The sequence below is a fragment of the Protopterus annectens genome, chromosome 2.part1, assembly GCF_019279795.1.
Source record: "Protopterus annectens isolate FY-2018-M chromosome 2.part1, PAN1.0, whole genome shotgun sequence".
Classification (NCBI taxonomy): Eukaryota; Metazoa; Chordata; order Ceratodontiformes; family Protopteridae; genus Protopterus; species Protopterus annectens.
Genome location: NC_056729.1, coordinates 1210943732 through 1210962940, shown reverse-complemented (window position 1 = coordinate 1210962940; position 19209 = coordinate 1210943732). Strand labels below are relative to the sequence as shown.

The following is a 19209-nucleotide window of genomic DNA, read 5'->3' as shown; positions in this document are numbered from 1 at the left end:
ACATACAGTATTTCCAGATGCAGATCTCTACACCAAGCATAATTTCCCTTAAGAGTACACAGGGAACACACTCCCGTACTGGGGCTGGGTTTTCTTCTCTCTCTCTCTCTCTCTCTCTCTCTCTCTCTCTCTCTCACTCACTCTCTCTCTCTCTCTCTCTCTCTCTCTCTCTCTCTCTCTCTCTCTCTCTCTCTCTCTCTCTCTCTCTCTCTCTCTCTCTCTCTCTCTCTCTCTCAATCTCTCAATCTCTCTCTCAATCTCTCTCTCTCTCAATCTCTCTCAATCTCTCTCTCTCTCTCTCTCAATCTCTCTCTCAATCTCTCTCTCAATCTCTCTCTCTCTCAATAAGACTCCCTACTGGCATAGTTGTAGGTTTTATTCCTCAGCTGAGTGTTCCAAGCCAAGTCCACAACAGTCTCTGTGAAACTGCTTCAAGTAGCTGACACGCACATTCTTTGAGATTTGATTGTCACACACACACACACACACACACCTGGGAAGGGCTTGCACAGATTTACCAACTATACCCCCTCTGCCCAGACTATGAAGTAGATACTGCTACCAGAACACTCTAAGGCCAGCTACTCTAAGGTTCTTACCGGGGTACCCAATTATACTGAGTAAAATTAATACTAATATAAATGGTAGTGTTTGACCAATGCAGCAAGGCTTTCGGGAGCGACCACAGTATCACCAAATAAATAAGTATTCTCACAGGTTGAATGTTTCCTAAAAAGGACCAGCCACATTGAAAAGTTTAAATATATTTAATAATGAATAATAAAGAACATGAACATAGTAAATATCTGTTTACAATAACTACCAGAGTTTCAGTCACAGGAAATGTTAAATATAACACTGATGGAAAGATGCACACAGATGCAGAAAAAAAACAATACTTAACTAATTTCACTATATTTTCCTGACTGATCTAAAGAATCATTGTCCCTTAGTTCACATACCAGAGCAAGGCAAGAGTAAGTGGATGAGGGCGTTTTCTTTGTCAGGTTTCAAATGCAGACTGTCCCGAGACTTCTCTCTTATCTAGTATTAAAACATAATTTCAGTGCAGGATTACAGAATAACATTACATACATTTGGTCATCTGACTTCTGGTTCCCACACCCTTTACTAGAAACTGAAGTAGAATCTAACACATATGTGCCATAATACACACACATAGAGCTTTGATAAGATTTGTTACAGCATCTGGAAATTATAAAACCATTTCAAAAAGTACCACCCCTTCCAGGATAGCAATTGGTTCACCCCTAAGGACAATACTGTAGGATGCCTAGCCCTGGTTTTCACAGACATTTTGTGTCAGACTGCAGTCAGAATTGTAAGGTATAATATTTTATTGCCTAAACCAGGTAATTTAATTTCAGCCTATTTTTCAAAGTTAACTGGACTGAGATTAGCCTCTTCTCTTCCATTATCATCTGTTACAATGTATTCATTTCAACAGTTGCAATAAAGTCTGACATACGGGTGTATTTATTTTCTGTACTGTAGGACCCACTGTTGGTACATTTTTAACACGAGCAGCTTTACAAATCCAGTTTGATATTTCACAATTAATTCTTTACAAAACTTGAACAAGCTATACTGACATATGTTACACATCCACTGCCCTACTTCTGACATAGTTGGTAATACCTCAGATCATCACATCTCTCCCCCCTTTGAAGACTCAAGCTAGTTTTTCAAGTGACCCTTGAGAAACATGGCTTGAGGGACATGAGCCTGAATAGGAACACATTAACTCATACCCTGTCTAGAGAGCCCATCTGCATGGGCATTGCTGACTTCAGTACAATGCTGCACTATCATATCATATGCCTGCAGTTATAACTTGGCATTTTGCTGGCTGGCTCGATGTATCCATAGATCCCCCTCAGTCTCCTCCTGCCAGTGCCATCCACTGCATTTACTCAGCACCATGGCCTCCCTAGGTAAGCTTCATCATGTTAACATGGTAGGGTTTGTGCCCCTTCCTAGCAGGTTTGCCATGTAGCTAACATCACTGACCTTCTTTACCACTTCGAAGGGTCCCTCCCAAGCTACCTGTAGCCTATTGTGTCTGACAGGAATGAGCACCCTATCCTGCTTTCCCACAACATACTCTCGGGCTCAAGCATTCCTGTGATACCATACCCTTTTCCTCTGTTGGCTCCTGCCAGGCTCTCCTGGGCCAAGCGCATGAGCTTCCAAAGCCTTGCCCCGAGGTCTAGGTCATATGCCACAACAGACTTCATGGGAGGGTGAGTGTGAATTACATCTAATGCCTCACCCTATGCCCACACAGCAACTCAAAGGCCTTTTGCTGCAGAGTATCTACAAGACGCCCTAGAAATACAATTCTGTAAAATATTTTCACATTTAGTTGACTTGCTTATCTTTGCAGAGTCTTCTCCCAGATGTTAAAAGTCCTCAACTTGGCTTTTATCTCATCTGCCCAATCTGGGATTTCAAATAAATATTTACAAATACTCCTTTGCCCCATTTTACCGAATTGTCTTTCTAGGGTATCTTGTAGATACTCTGCAGCAAAAGGCCTTTTGAAGGAGGAGAAGGTGGATTTTTATCTGCAAACTTTCCTGGGCTACTCATCTGACCTTTAGACTTCAGCCAGAGAGTTTCTCAGGATATGGAGGTTCATGGCATCTATAGTTCTCCTGATTCCTCTTGCCATGTTAAGATTCCATGATATCTAAACAGAAAAAAAAAGAAAAAAAAATATGGACACACCATTTGCATTCTCTGTAATTTCAGAATCAAATTTTGGGCCTTGTAAAAAAGGAACAGCACTGCAGGAGACTATATATACAAGCAAATTGCAGGTCTCTTCTTTTATGCTGTTCTTCCAAGTCCGTCTGTAACTACAGACTCCTGTTTTGCTTGCAGTGCAGTTTTAATGGAGATAAAGATGCAAGGCCTGTGGAATTCCTCAGACAGCCAAAGCACTTAAAAATAAAAGAGATGTTGGATGTGACCCATGCCTTAAAATCTGTTCATCGTGTATTGTTCCCGTGATCTCTCCATGTGATTGATAACAGCTCCACAGTGATGTGGTACATCAACAAGCAGGCGTCACAACTTTATACTGTCTGTACAGGCTGCTTTTGATTGATTAATAAGTAGCACTTCAGTGCTGTTTAATCTTGTAAGCATCTTAAATTCTGTCAGAGCAAAACGTAGTAGCAGACAAACTGAGCAGGACCAGGACAGACCCTCACAAATGGAAACTGAAAGGTGGTTTCTTCCAGGAATTGATCCAGTTGTGGGGAACACCTCAAGTAAATCTGTTTGCCTCGTTTTGAAACAGGCAACTCAATGGATTCTGCACCAGATCACCGTGCAGATATGCCTGGAAAACAGATGCTTTTTCATTCCCATGGACTGGAATATTCATTTATGCATTCCCATCCTCACCACTGATATTTAAGGTAGTGCTGAATGACTCTCCAAAAGTAGTTGTGATTGTCCTGTTTTGGCCCAGATAGCATTGTTTATCTCTTCTTATGGAATTGGCAAAGGACAATTACCACAAGATTCCCCCCCAAATATATCTCCTCCCACAAGACAGGATGAATTTGATGTACCCCAGTCTCAAGTACTCTCAATTTACTGCCTGGATGATTCAGTTCTAATACCTGTTAGGCACGTCTTTTCAGAGGACAATGCAGCAGGTGGTAGAAAATCTTATACTGACCAGAAAACCTGGTTCTCTTATATTGACAAATGGAGGATCATTTTCTTCTTGCTGCTTATCCAGTAACCAGGGCCTTATCAGGAATTAGGGTCTATATTAGATCAGCGAATGCTTAAACAAGCGAATGCTGATTGATCAACCTTATTTTAGCGAATGTTCAAAATATCGAAGCAACAGAAACCTGAATTTCTTCCTAGGGAATGAATTTGGTTGTCCGTTTCTGTTGCTTTGGTATTTTCAGTGCTGTGGTGGAAAGTTACGGGTCGGATTCAGGTAAGTGTGCGATTGTGTGGATGTGAGTGTTAGGGTGGGTTAGGTGAGTTAGGGTTAGGGCTCGGGTTAGGTATGTGTGCGATTGTGTGGACATGAGGGTTAGGGTGAGTTTAGGTGAGTTAGGGTTAGGGAGTGGGTGATGTGAGTGTGCGATAGTGACGGACCTTAGGGTTAGGGTGTGAGTTAAGGTAAGTGGATAGTTAGTGGTGTGTGCATAGTTTAGTGTAGGGTTAGGTGTCAGATTTTAGGTGTATGTATGTGGATTTCTGTTTGCTTGTGTGGTGTGTATATGTTTTGGATCAGCAATTTTTTTCCCTAGGAAAAAAATCGCTGATCTGACAGTTCGAGATTGTAAGCTTTCGCTTACTTAAGGTCGATCAATCAGCATTCGCTGATCTAATATAGACCCCAGGAATTATGTACCACTGGTGGTCAAATATTTTGTGCTTTACTAGCTTTTTGTACTCCTCAAAGGTACATCTGGTGGTTATTTCAGCATGTCTGCACATGGATCCCCCCACTTTCTTCAGTGTTTGTATTAAAACAGTTTTTGAAAGGAATGTTACACTTGAGAGCAATATGCAAACAAGTTGTTTCTTCCTGAGTCTTAACTTTTTGCTGGAAAAGCTAACCAGATCTTCATTTATACCTTCACATCAAACAGATTTAAGATTAATTACATAGAAAACTGTTCTTCTCATTGATCTGATGTCTGCAAGAAGAGGATCTGAGTTACAAGCTGTCTTGGTAGGTGAACTATTTTTGGTCTTTCATAGGGAATTGATGTCATTAAGACCAAATCCCTAATTCATGCCCAAAGTTGTTTCAGATTTTAATTTGAATTAGGCCAAAAATCTCCCAGTGTTATATCCTGACCATCAGAAGCAGGGAGAAAGGATTCTACATACTCTAGATGTGTATAGGCAGCTTAGGTACTATCTTGACAGAGCCAAATCATTTAGAAAATTTGATCTTTATTTCTTATACAGTGACTGCTAATTGCTATTCAAAAATGAACATGCTCATTGGACAGCCCAACCAACATGCCTGTTGTAAATTGGGCTTATACTAATAGAAAAAAAGCCCTGGTGCTGAAGTACCGTTGAACGGACAGACTTTCTGTTGGCATATTCTGGGGGCAGAAAATATGAGAAAAATCTGGTATGTTTAGTTATGTTAGGAACCTGGGTGGGAATTCACAGATATGCTCAGAATTAGTCCAAAATGACAAAAAATACACTGATCCCACAGACATTGCCAACATCCTAGCTGACAGGTTCAGCGCAAACTTCTCCCCCCCTCCCCACCAAAAGGGCAAATATCTATCCCAGCAGAGTGCTGCCCCCCCGACATCTCATATGCTCAGGTGGGAGCCGCCCTCTCCAAAGCAAAACACAGCATCAATGGGACCAGACGGTGTCCCAGGCTGCGTCCTACATGAACTCCAAGAAGAGCTAAACCCAAACATAAAACTACTGTTCAATCTCAGCTTTACTACAGGATATGTACCCAAAGAGTGGACAGCAACAGTGGTCCCTCTCCACAAAGGTGGTGCCTCAACGGACCCTGGAAACTATCGCCCCATAAGCCTGACTAGCTTGGTCTGCAAAGCTATGGAAAGGATCATTATGGACCTCATAAATAAAGATATTGGGGACCTACAGACACTGGATCCTACCCAGTTTGGCTTTGTTAAGGGCAGATCCTGCCTCTTAAACCTGGTTGACTTCTTTGAAACAGTCACCAAGGCCATTGAAGGGAAGGTGGTCCACACAGCCTATCTGGACCTGCCTTCGATACAATACCCCGGGCATTATAGATAAGCTCACCAGCTTAAATATAAACCCCTATGTCACTAGATGGGTTGCATACTGGCTCAAGGACAGAACCCACATGGTTAGAATTGCTGGAGCCATGTCAGACTCCAAACCAGTTACAAGTGGCATCCCACAAGGCTCAGTCCTGGGACCTCTCTTGTTTGGTATATATTTCTCGGAGGTACAGGCGAACACTGAAGGACTGTGGCTGACCAAGTTCGCAGATGACTGCAAACTGGGTGCCATAATCGACTCTCCAGCCGACACAAGCATCCTCCAAAAGGGCCTCATAGAAACAGACAACTGGTGCCAGAGCCATGGCCTCAAGCTAAATGCCAAAAAGTGTATAGTCATCCCCTTTGGCAAAAACAAAGTGCCCACAAATTACCACATAGGTGGTAATCCATTAAGTACAGAAGAAGTAATTAGGGACCTGGGACCCAAGTTGATAGCAATCTCTCATTTGACAACAAAGTGGTTAGAAAAACATTTTATATAGCCCACCTAATCATGAAGGGATTCACATCTAGATTAGGGGGTCATCCTCTTTACTCATCCCTCATCAGGCTCATAATTGAGTACAATGCCCCTTTTGGGATGTACCTTACCAAACACCTGCAGCAACTGGAAAGACCCCAAAAGTAGCTCACCAAGAGGATCAAAGGGCTCAAACAGATGCCATATGCTGCCCGGTTAAAGAAACTCCAGCTCTACTCAGTGGCATACCGCCTGCTCAGAGGCGACCTGTGCCTGACGTATAAAGCCATGTCCAACCCGGAATTAAGGGACATGCTGCACCTCAAAAAAATCCAACCTCAGCACTGAAATAAATAGGACATGCTGGAGGGACAGATTCATAACTCAGAGGCTCCCTTCACTCTGGAATAAAATCCCAGTCCAGGTTAGGCAGAGTCCTCATTGACTCTCTTCAAGAGGAATCTTGATGAGTGGATGGGAGATAAGAGGTTTTACCCGGGTATCACTTCTGTGTCACTGTTAGACAGAGGCACAGTATACTAACCTCGAAAAAGGGCATAGCAAAATTAATTTAAAATGGGTGGCGAAAGCCAAGCATACTCTGGCTAGGCTTATAAATGCCCTAGGGCAGATAGCCTAGTATGAACCTATGAACCTATGTTCTTCAAAACTGAAGAAGCAGAAACATATCTGATCTTCCTTAAATTTCTCCATTATCACTCATAAAATCCTGACTTTTTAAACATTTAAAGTAGCAGTGGCAATTCTCTCTTCTCTCTTCTCTCTTGCATCTCTTACACTGCACTGATGTACTGTGCAAGCATGGAAAAGCAAGTCTCATGTGCATGTGAAGTACATTAGCCTGCAGAAGACAACACAGAAGAAGACTGAAGTGCCGTTGTACAAAAACATTATTTAAGAAAGGTTAACAATTGCTTTCTTAAATAATGTCATTGTATAAAATAAATAATCTGCTCCTGTTTTTGGGTATATCTGGATTTAGCCACAGTTGGCAGTGTTTAATCACTTGAGCTTCGCCCTCATGATCAAATCACACCAACCATAGGTAAATCCTGGTGTATCCATGCACAGTCCTGGATTATTACTTAAATGTATTGTGGCTAAGAAAGGACAACCTTGTCAAAACACTTTCCAGATGGTTGTTCACATCTGTTGCCTTTTGTTATACCCACCATGGTAAACCAGTTCCAGGCAGTTTCAAGGTGCACACCAAGAGGGCCTTGTTTTTCATGGCTTATTGAAAAGGGGTGGACTCTAGAAGCATTCCAGAGGCAGCTGCATTGTCCTGTGTACATACGTTTACAAGGAATTATACATTGGATTATTTTTTAGATCTAGTACTGGCTTTGCTAGGACCATTCTCTAGGGACATCTGGATCCATATCCTTCCTCTTCTGAGTCTGGTAATCGACCCGTATAGCCTACAGGCTACTGCAGCAGTGAGGAATTTGAACATCTACTGATGTGGGCAAGTGCAGCTTGCACAACTGAACTTTCTTTAACCCCCTTTTATTTTAATTATAAATTGTGAACATACTATATGATGTAACATGCATCACTTTAATAATTTTTAAATTAACAGTAAATTCTAATGAGCTAGCTACAGTAAGGTGCATGTGATGTGGTATACTTGATTTCTACATTCATTGTGAACATAAATCTCATCAAGGTTAGCAACATCCTGGACCTGTGTTGCTTCTGGGGAAAAGTATAAAGCTGTATAGAAGGAATCGCAGACATTTGTAAAACTAATATGTTGAATTTTAGGGAAGAAGAGTGACCAAATTTATTACAACCAGTCTTTGTACAAGAAGATAGATATTTTGAGAAAGGTGATAATAATCAACTACAGACCATGAAATTATGTAGTAGTAAAGTCAAGTAAAACTGTACATGACTTAACAGCAAATGCAGTGTTAAAAAAGCAGCATATTGTCAGGTAGCAAGCCCTTTGCACCTTCCACACTTCAGCATCTCATTACCAAAATCATGCAACCTTTGGGGTAAGGAAAATATTCTACTCTTGCTCAGTGTCATTCTGTTAAATATCTCTGTTTTGATGAAACATTTAAATTGATGAAAGTAATTTGATGCTTCTTGTTTCACTGGAGCATGACTGTATGATCATCATGGAACTTTAAAAAGATGCCCAGAATATTCAAAATAGGAGCAGAATATTAAAATTTAGATGCACATACTGCCACAGTCCCTCAAAGGAGGAACAGCATTATGTAGGCATTGTGGCAGGAAGGTATTTCAGCCCACCAATAACTGTGCGGTGGTAGGCCTCACACACTGAAGGAGAGGCCATTATGGGTCAGTGCTGTGATTTGGGTGGTTCATCTCCCCACCCAAAGGGTGACGTTATGCCATTTGTAAGTCACTGTAACTGGGATGCTGGCCAAAGACACAAGCAACCCTCATAGCTGCCTTAAATGAGTCCATTTGGGAGAGGCTTGATGGTCAGCAGGCATGGGATAAAAAGAACATGGTAAAAAAGGGAGAACTGCAGTGATCAAAACTTTATTCCCAAATTAGTATCTTCCACTTGCTGTAGACGAGGATAGGTATAAAGCCACCCAAAAGTACTAGGAGGAACAAATCACTAAATTTGTAATGAGTTATTACTGTCCTACAGTGTTTTCTTCAAAAAAATGTGATTCTTTCTCCTTGCAGTCTCCTCTCTTTGTATACCACCTAATTTGAAGGGTGGATTCATACATCGCTGTTGAAGAATCTTTCAGGTATTTACTTGCATGCTATGCCTTTGCCTTCTTCCAGTTTTGGCATAACTAGGTTCAGCCTTTATTTTTTTGAGGTCAACACAACAATGGCTGAACAATGCAGAAGTCTAGTATAGACAAAATTATAGCATTTGACTAATATTGAATGCTTGCTGAAAAAGTACTGAAAGTTTGTCTTTTTATATATGCATGTATTGATTTAGAATAATGTGCTTTACTCTGAAACTGAATGGAATTTGGGGGGATTTCAGTAACATCATGTTTATATAATCATAACAATGTATTTTTGAAGTTGTATTATATCTGCTCCAATCTGCAGGGCCATATTGTAGAACCCAGAGGGCCTAGAGATTTTGGATGGGATCCATGTTTTCAACCAGATGGCTTCAACCAAACGTAAGTGCCATATCCATTTCTGCAGTTTTTCTTCTCTCAAAAGCTGGATGTGGTAGAAAATTCAAGCTGATGCTTGTGATAATGTGTCCTTTCATTTTGGGACTTGCATGAAGGTGTTATACTCCTAGATTTGATCTCTACAGCTGTAGGGAATTTTCTGTTGGACAGAGATAGCTGAGAACCATAGTGGAAGAACATTTAAAATCACAGATAGTGGACTTCATACCCTGCAGGTCATGTAACATTATACTACTAAACACTCTCACTTTGACCTTTAAGTGACTCTCCCCTACTCCTTCCCATGTAGAAGTTCTGTTTCCTTGCCTTACATAGCATAGGCCAGATTCAGACCTCTAAATCTAGACTGTTTTGGCATCATTGTGCTCTTGAACCAGTCATCTTACATTAAGAGGGCCTTTCTGCACCCTTGTGGCAGAAGTCTGTAGCTCGGTACCCATCTGAGTTGGGGATTGCTGGATAAAGGCTCAGTTTGGGGCTTTCCTATTGGTAGTTGTGTTAAAAAAAACGGTTTAAATTTACCTGTATATGAGCCTCGTGTGTGTGCAGGTTTGCACTCAGTTTACTGGCGATGCTCAATGTCTGCCAACTTTAGTCTGGATTGCATCTGCACCGAAATCTAAGGCATCCACTGAAAACAAATGGAAAATAACTATATTTTAATCCAGAACTGCACTTTTAACTGTATTTAATTGAATTACTGCTTCATTTTTTTTTTGTTTGGACTGCTTTTTAATCTGCACTTTGAAATTGTTTTGTTGCCTGCTATAGCATAGGCTAGATTCAGACCAGCTGAATTTAGACTGTTTGGTATCACAATACTTTTAAACCAGCCATCTTACATTAAGAGGACCTTCCTGCACCCTTGTGGCAAAAGTGTGTAGCTCAGGACCTGTTGGGGATTGCTGGAGAAAGACTCAGTGTGGGGCTTTCCCATTGATAGTTGTGTTTAAAAAACGTTAAATTCACCTGTATATAAGCTTCGCGTTTGAGTGTTGCTGCTCACTGTGCAACAGGGTTTAACAGTACCCTGTATAGAGGCAAACACCTAGGAACATTATTTTTCCCTATAGGCCTTCCAGTAGAACCCCCAACTTCCCTGCTGAGTAAAGGGCAACTCAGTTGCACTTTAAGGAGGGTTCTCACGGTTATCATCCACAACCTACTATACACTCACTGTGTTTGCTACTTCAAGTCAAACTAGCCCACTAGTTAAGCCAAAGTCCTTAGTCCAGCTAGCCCACTTCCCTCCCAAATACCACATTCAGAAAAATGCTGCCAAAATGTATCGGCAGTTCCCCCATCATTTCTCCTTCTAGCTTGATTGATATGGGCATCTTGAGGCAATGAAGCAATTGCTTCATGTATACTGCCAACCATTTACTCTTAAGCAAACTAGCACTCTATGTGAGAGATGCAAATACTCTGTGGAATTGGAGTCAATTCTCTCATGTAAAAACAAACTAGCCATAAAATAGGTCGTCAGCGCACACATTTCACCTCTAACGCAGACCTCACCTCTCACACAAAAGGTCACGACACATAAACCCACATACATGGAGGTAATCAGTAAAAGTCTACCAAAAGAACAGAGACCTCCCAAACACAAATCACCCACACTTACCTCTAAGCAAAAAGAAACCACTACACATATCAACACACACCAATGTCTCAACAAGTAAGCACCTAAGGCAAAGCACAACAAATGTCTTGGTCATATGCGACTCCATAGTGGGATACACAGATGCCCCCCTCACCAGACTGAACAAGGAGAGGATCACAGTCAGCTGCCTGTCGGGTACCAGGATCCAACAAATCATACATTCACGCAAGTCACTGAAGAACAAGTACCATTATGACTCTGTCATAATCCATGTTGGAGTGAATGACTTGAGACGTACCTCACTGGCCTATATGAAGATCTCTCTGATTATGTGTCCTAGACAGGTATGTCTCTAGCCCTAACCAGTATCCTTCCCTCACCCAGGATGATGCCACAATATAAACAAAAAAAAAGATTGACTTCAACAATTGGCTTGGCTTCTGTTGTCAGTCCAGGAGGGTCCGGTATTTGTCAGCCTGGCAGGATGTGGTAGACAAACCTTGTTACTTTGCTAGAGATGGTCTGCACCTGTCTCTCTAGGCTTCTGAATACTGGCAAAGGCCCTTGCCTCCCCAATAATTGCTTTTTTAAGCAATGTCAAAACAACAAATTTTCCAATGTAACAAAATCTAATCGAGACAAACTCAGGGTTGTGCTGCTTAATGCTAGGAGTTTAAACATGAAACTGCACTCCCTGGAAACACTTCTCATCTTGGAGGATGCTGACATCTGTGCAGTCACCAAGACATGGCTTAAGGCTGCTGAGAGCATCTGGACCGTACAAGGCTGCAGTGCCTTCCACACACTCGGACCTCAAAATGTGCATGAAGGAACCAAAGGTGGAGGTGTATCCATCTTCATTAAAAAGCAGCTACACTTTGAGACTGGTCAAACAGCATGACTGTCAAATTACTCCATGTCTAATTATCTATTGGGAAAGTACCGTACCACATCATTGCTAGCTATAGATCCCCCACCATGAACCAGGTTAAGCACACAATCTACCTTGATTTACTCTAATCCCTTGCCATGCTGTCCAACAGCCCAACATCTTAGTCATGCAAGATTTCAGCTATCCTTCCATAGACTGGGGGACATACACAAGCAAAAACATGCTCACCCAGAGGTTCCTAGACTTTAACACAATTGCTGTGGAACAGATAGTCTGCACCCCTCTACTAGGGGCTCTAATGTTCTGGGCATAGTACTTACCAACATAGGGGGGCACTGTACTTATCCATGCGTGATGCCCTCTCTGGTTAGGTCAGACCACATATCAGACTCATTTGAAGTAACTACTTGAACTGACTCCTTCACAGGAACAAAAATTATAAAAAAACTTTACTAAAGCTAACTACAGCCTGCTAAGTGATGGTATAAAAATCTTCATACCACCCACAATCGCAGACATCAATGATCACTATGCAGTAGTGTAAGAAAATGCCCTGTAAAAACGATGTGACTGTATAAACTCTGCTGTACCTGACCAGATCAAAACCAGGTCTTCCCATAAAAACAAGCCACCGTGGTGGACTTTAGGTATAAACAGATTATATAACAAGAGGAAAAAAACTGTTGTCCAAAAACAAGATGGATATTACTCTGCAAATGAAGACTTCCCACTCATTCACTCCAGAGCAGCTCAGAAAATGCTGCCTGCTTACTTCCACCATAGGAACAACAGTGCAGCATGAACTTATTTTCAGATAATCCATTTGTAATACCATACAGAAAACAAATGTTCATAACTCTCTAACCATAAGAGCTAGACTAAAAATGTAAATGTGAAAGTTGTTCATCAGGCACTGACCTTTCCAACAGTTTAAATGTTGATAAGTCATTATTAAATATTTGCCAGGAAATGCTGATATTGTGCATATTTTTTTACTTTTGTGGTACAACAAATCAGAGTATCTTGGTGAATGTACCATGTAGACCCATACAATTTTTAATTAATTTGTTTGTATGAATGTCAGCTTTAAAATGATACCTTAACCATTACTGTGTGATGGTCAGTTACGGAGATATTCACAGAAATATGATTATTATATTTCTCATAATTGATAAATAAAGTATAATATCTCATCACCTGTAACAGAGACTACATATCAGTGTACAAGTTGTGTGGCTCAATGCCAGCTTCAAAATGATGCTTCATCTGTGTCACCATGCTCCCTTGCAAAGATATGGGCATAATAATGACAAAGATTGCAAATGTATAATTTTCATAATCCTGCAAGACTAAACCTGCGATATCTGTGCATGTGTACAGCATACAGATGCAGTTCTTTTACCATGTTGTAAGCAGTAATACTGTCTTCAAAATGAGGTATTACTTGGGACATTGACATGCTTCCTTGCAAAGTTAGTTGCCAAAATATGAAAACAAAATTAATAATTTTCATAACCTTAGTTCATAGGTAGGTACTAGGCTATTGACCCTAGGGCCTATATAAGCCTAGCCAAAAAGGTACCCTGGCTTTCGCCACCCAAGAAAATTATTTTCCTGTTCCCCTGTCGAGCAGAGCCACAGAAGTGATCTCCGGGATGAATTTCCTATTTCCCACCCAATCATCAAGATTTTTTCCTGTGGGAGGGTGGCCTAATGGTTAAGGTGTTTGCCTTACAAACACAAGGTGCAGAGTTTGAGTCTCACAAGGGATAATTGGCTAGGCTTACAATGGCTCGCAAGGGCAGTTAGCTTAGTACTAACCTATGAACCTATAAGAGTGTTAATGAGGAGCTCTGTTTGACATACAGGTTCTTAGGTAGGTACTAGGCTATTGACCCTAGGGCCTATATATGTCCTAAACAAACTGTGATATCTGTACATTTGTCCAGCATACTGACACAGTTCTTTTTCCATCCTGTAACTAATAATACTGCCTTCAAAATGAGGTATTACTTAACCCTGATCACATGATTATTTAGCAAAACAGGAAAATAATTCCTTACTCTCATAACCATAATTGTAACCAAACTGTAATATGTATACCCCATACAAAGTTTTTTCCATCCTGCAAGTACTAAAACTCTCTTCAAAATGCCAAGTTCCAGACTTTTACAGCTAAATATGAAAAATATCTGTAGCACTCAAACGTATGGAGTATCCCACACCTGTGCTTGCAATGTGATAATAACGTTTAGTAATGTGAATAACAGTAACAGGTGTCAATGATTTTACCTGACAAGTGCTAATGACTCAGTGTTATACTGTAACTGCAGAAATAATGTGGTAATCACCTGCGTATCTTGGCTGCAAGATTCTGCATGCTCTTACAAAGGTGATAATTGTTCCACATAACATTTTGAGCAATGAGTCATTACCATCTGTCCGGAAGAGCCAGGAGTAGTGCTGAAAATGTTTTATAACACTTATGTATTACTTAGCCCTTCCTGTAATGTAAATTCTAGACATGACTGATAAAAGCAGAAAAAAAAATATTGCATGATGGTTACTGACATATTCTGTTGTACTTGGCAGCACTCTCCTCAAACAGTTCTTTCGCAACATCTTTCTCAGCATGTTCACCTGCTCCCTACCACAGTTATTTGCCAAACTAAGAAAAATGTCATAATTCACATAACAATCCGTAATCAAATGGTTATCTGTACCTGCGCACAGCATACAGAGTTCTTTTACAATCTGAAAATTAACTGTTACTCAGCATGTGTACACGTTCCCTAGCAGTTCTTTTCCTGTGTTGTAAGTAGTGACAACAGTGTTCATAAAATATAACAGTAGAGTTTTACTTACCATACTGGTCCTACTTGGTCATGGCTGTTTTCCATTCGTTCTCACTAACTGCATGTTACCATGCATAGCTGTCATCACGCCATTGTGGAGGTCAGTGAAGAACAACACAATGCCATCCTCAGTTAGGTGAACGCCATCGCTTCTGAAAAAGGTGAACATCTTCTCCAGTGATGCTGTCATGGCAGATTGTTGATCCACTGACCCTATGCATCAAGCCATGCATGAACCCATTCTGTAAACGTCTGGCCTTGGGCACTTCCCAGTTGACTGTTTGCTCTTTTCCATATGTGGCGAGCAGTAATGTCAGACCATACAAAATGACAACATGGCCACCACAACCGCAGCTGTTCAAAAATTGTTCTGATTTGAAGCCATAGCCTTCCGGGTGGGTGAGTGATGACATCATTCCCTCCAATATGCAGCACAAGAATGTCAGGCTCAGGGTAGATGGAGCACTTCTCTTCCAACAACTGCATGAGTCCGCTCTAATGCATACCTCTTCTTGCAATCCAGTACACCTTCACAGTAGATGTGGGGAAGCTCAAGTTGTAGTGGCTTTCACTTCTGGAGGCATGGCTGGCAGTCCAGTGACTGTAGGAATGGCCACACACCCACACTCTCACTTGTCGTTCTCCTGCTTGTGGAGCAATGTCACTGTTGCCAGGTGGACGCACCTGCACAGGAAAGAAATGCAAACAAGTTACTACTGATGTCTGAGATATGTATTGGAAGACTACATATATGTATACCATATGTTCATGTCTTACAGGTGAGTGCAGCGCTGAAAAACACAACAGTATAGAACAATATTATGTTACTCACCTGCACAGAGTCAGGTGGAAAGCAACACAACAGGCACTATGTAGTGATTGTTTGAGACTGAAACTATTTAATCATATGAGGCTCAGTTACACTAATTCACAAAGATATGAACCACATTACTGCAATGGATACTTGCATTTGTATCTTACTAGTGAAAATAAAGATAAACGCAGGAAAGGAACTGGGAGTAACTTCTGCAGGACTGCACATTGACAGAAAACAAAGTCTGACGTGCATTCATCAATGTGTTAAATGACTTTAATTTGAAAAGCTAAGAGTTTTACCTGGCAGTGATAATGAATCACTGTTGAACTGTGAATGCACATACTGTAAATTAGTAATGAGATAATGACTTTCATTTCAGTACAGACAAGGTTCTGGATATTCAGGAAAAGGTGATAGTTGCTGCACATAGGCTGTTGATAGACATTCATTCCATTCCATTACATTTTCTGAGTCTGCCAGTAAAGTAAAGTTTAGTCATGTAATTTTAAGCTGTGAGGAATGTCTTTGGAAGAGGCTCTGTGCTGCCTTTCTGCTTCTCAGCTCGTTAACAAGTGCGATGCACTGGCTGTACGTTTTCCATTTAACGTGATGTTTAAGGTGCAAGTACTTCCTTACTATCTCTGCATGTCTGCTAGGCGGTGTCCCCAGCCCTGACTTCTCGCAGCCTAATGAATCGGTCCTGAAGGGGGTTCTACATATAAATCCAGTAAGAAAACAGATTCCTTCTCCTTGGGATTTGATTACATGGGTGCCGGAACCATAGAGCGAAGGGGAAGGGGTGCCCCCCATTTTTGCATCTAACTTATACAAACTCTGAGATAGCACTACAGTGAAGGAAAGGGTAAATTTCCCAATCCCCACTATAGTGCGATCTCCGTTCAGCTTAATGTTGGAGAATTCTCCGTAGAATGCTTTGCTGTGAAAATCTGTCTTCATTCCTGTTTTGTGCACTGTGCACTTGGTTGTTGGCATTCCTCTAAGCAGTCCCTGATGTCCTTCAAGAATGCAACTGCAGTCCTGACATATGGGTTGTCCTGCCTCAGGCAGCCCTTCGGTCGGCCGGATTCCAAAGTCTGGGTCCGGCGTCGGCTGATGTCGCCTCTTCCCCGACGTCAGAGCAGCTGGGGTATAAAAGCATCAGCCAATGCCATCTTCTTCAGTCTTTCTTGCCGCGCGGTGCCCGAAGCAGAAGCAGTTCGCAAGTGCCGGTCGGCCAGCTCCTGTGTTTTCAGATCCGAAGTCATCAAAAAGCTAAGTACCCCGTTGCGGAACCTTTTCTTGCCTCAGCCGATGTCGGATAAAACTGCAAAAGTTAATAATTGCTTGTCTTGTGGTAAACAAATACCTCATAAGGATTTCCATTCTTACTGCCTTCCCTGCCTCGGCCCAGACCACGACGTCTCGGCCTGTGCTTGCTTCAATAAGCGCACACTTAGGTGCCGGGCAGAATTTGCTGAAGATTTTTTTGGGGAAAATTACTCCTATATCATGCCGTCGGAACTTCAGACAGCACATACTTCCAAAAAACGGAAGGACCGGTACCGACATTCGCAGCCCGCGACTTCCACCGACACCACGCTAATGCCTACCGCGAGTGCATCGGTCTCTTCGGAGGAGGTAATTCAACCGCTCCAGGCCGACAACACCGCTTTACCGCACACTTCGTTCCCGGAGGCTACCCCGGTGCCGGTTGTTGATTTTCCTCCTGAAACCGAAGCCCAAGATTTGCATGACACCATACTGGTGGACAAAGTTACTCCAGCACGTGGGACAGCTAGGCCTCCTGTGTCTGTGTCCATCAAGGCCTACACACGTGCTAAGGCTGCCAGCCAGGCTAAGTCTCACCCTCCTAAATCTTTTTCACAGGGTCCCACTTCTGATAAACAGATCATGACTTTAGCTGCAGATCTAATTTCTTTAATCAGGGGTTCTCAGGCTCATCCAGACAGAGGTTCTCAGCCGCCTTCAGACAAAAGGCCTAGGGTTGAGCAGGCAGATACACTTTCCTCAGATGAAGCCTCTGGTGAGTCAGACCATTTAGATTCCCAGGAAGAATCCTTCCCGGCCTACGAGGACTCTGATGCTGATGAATATATTCCCTCTGCCTCTCCTCCTGAGGATATTTCTTTCGGGGAAATTCTCCACTCCATGAGAGAGCATTTTCAGTGGCAGGGCCAGGATTTCTCCGACTCCAGGAAAAGGCTTCGGACTTTCCTTAAGTTACCCCAGCACAGGCCTTTAGCTATTCCCCCAGTGTTAGATGTATTGGATGACGTGTTCTCAGACTCCAGTACTTCTCCTGATTCTCTCCCTCCTGCTCCTGTCAAGCCAGACAGATTTTACAGGGTTCCTGAAACTCATAAACATCTCTTTAAGGCCCACTCTGTTGATCTAGAAACTATTTCTCAGGGGCCCAAAGGAGTGGCCACTTCCACGGCCAAAAATCCTTTGCCCGCAGACAGGGAATCTAGGTCCCTGGAGAGGTGGGGTAAAAAAGTTTATACCTCATCCACCCTTGCCATGAGGGCACTTAACTGTCTTTTTCATATGTTTCAGTATCAGGGTTTCTTGATGGATGATTTGCAGAAAAAGTTAGCCTCTCCTGAGCCTTTAGATAGAAAGGCCTTGCAGGATTTGGTTCATAATACTCAGCAGGTCAGCAATCATTTTCTTCAGTGTGGTTATGATGCATTGGAAGCTTCATGTAGGGCAGCTATGACAGGGGCCGTCATACGTAGACATGCTTGGTTGAAAGAACAGACATTGCCGGATCATGTTAAAGTAAAGCTTCTAGATGCACCTCTGGAAAAAGACAAGCTGTTTGGTGCTAATGCACAGGGTGTGTTGAAATCAATTGAGGAAAAGGCTAAATCAGTACAAACAGTCAAAGATTTCCTCCAGGTTCAGCCACCAAGGTTCAGTAGGAATTGGCCTTCGAAGAATTGGTCCTTTCCAGACACTGACAAGTTCCAAAGGGGAAAAACAGGTGTGCTTGTGGTAGAGGGCAATACCGAGGCTCCTACAGGGGCCACCAATGGCAACCAATTAATCAGAGAAGTGGCGCAGGGACTTCTACTGCTCCACAGGGACAATCACAATGACTTGACTTTGACACCACCGACCAAGGCTCAAAGAGAAGCACCTTTAGGCAGAAAATTATCTTTATTTTCAAAAAATTGGCACGTTTTTACAAAGAACAAATGGATTTTGGACATAATAGACAAAGGTTACAGGTTCCACTTCCATACCTTACCAACAAGACAAGGCATGCCAAACCTGCCACAAAATCAAAGGGCAGAGGCACTCATACAAGTTTCAAAGCTGCTACAAATCCAAGCAATAGAAAAAGTTCCTCCTCAGGAACAAGGCCAGGGATTCTACTCAAGACTGTTCCTTGTTCCAAGAAAAGAAAAGCAATGGAGACCTATACTGGACTTGTCCGCTCTAAACACTTTTCTCATTGTGCCAAAATTCAAAATGCTGACGTTACAGCAACTTCTTCCCATGCTGGGCAAGGGGTCTTGGCTGGTTACACTGGACCTCAAGGAGGCATACCTGCA

General features: G+C 42.1%; 1 protein-coding gene across 1 annotated transcript in view; it reads left to right on the top strand.

Annotated features, from left to right (window-relative positions):
- The window catches only part of ITPA (inosine triphosphatase), a 1021070-nt gene that overhangs the window by 160615 nt on the left and 841246 nt on the right, over positions 1 to 19209 (top strand). Inside the window, exon 7 of the mRNA XM_044062737.1 lies at positions 9367 to 9443. Within this exon, the coding sequence (XP_043918672.1) occupies positions 9367 to 9443 (77 nt within the window). The remainder of the gene's footprint in view (positions 1 to 9366; positions 9444 to 19209) is intronic.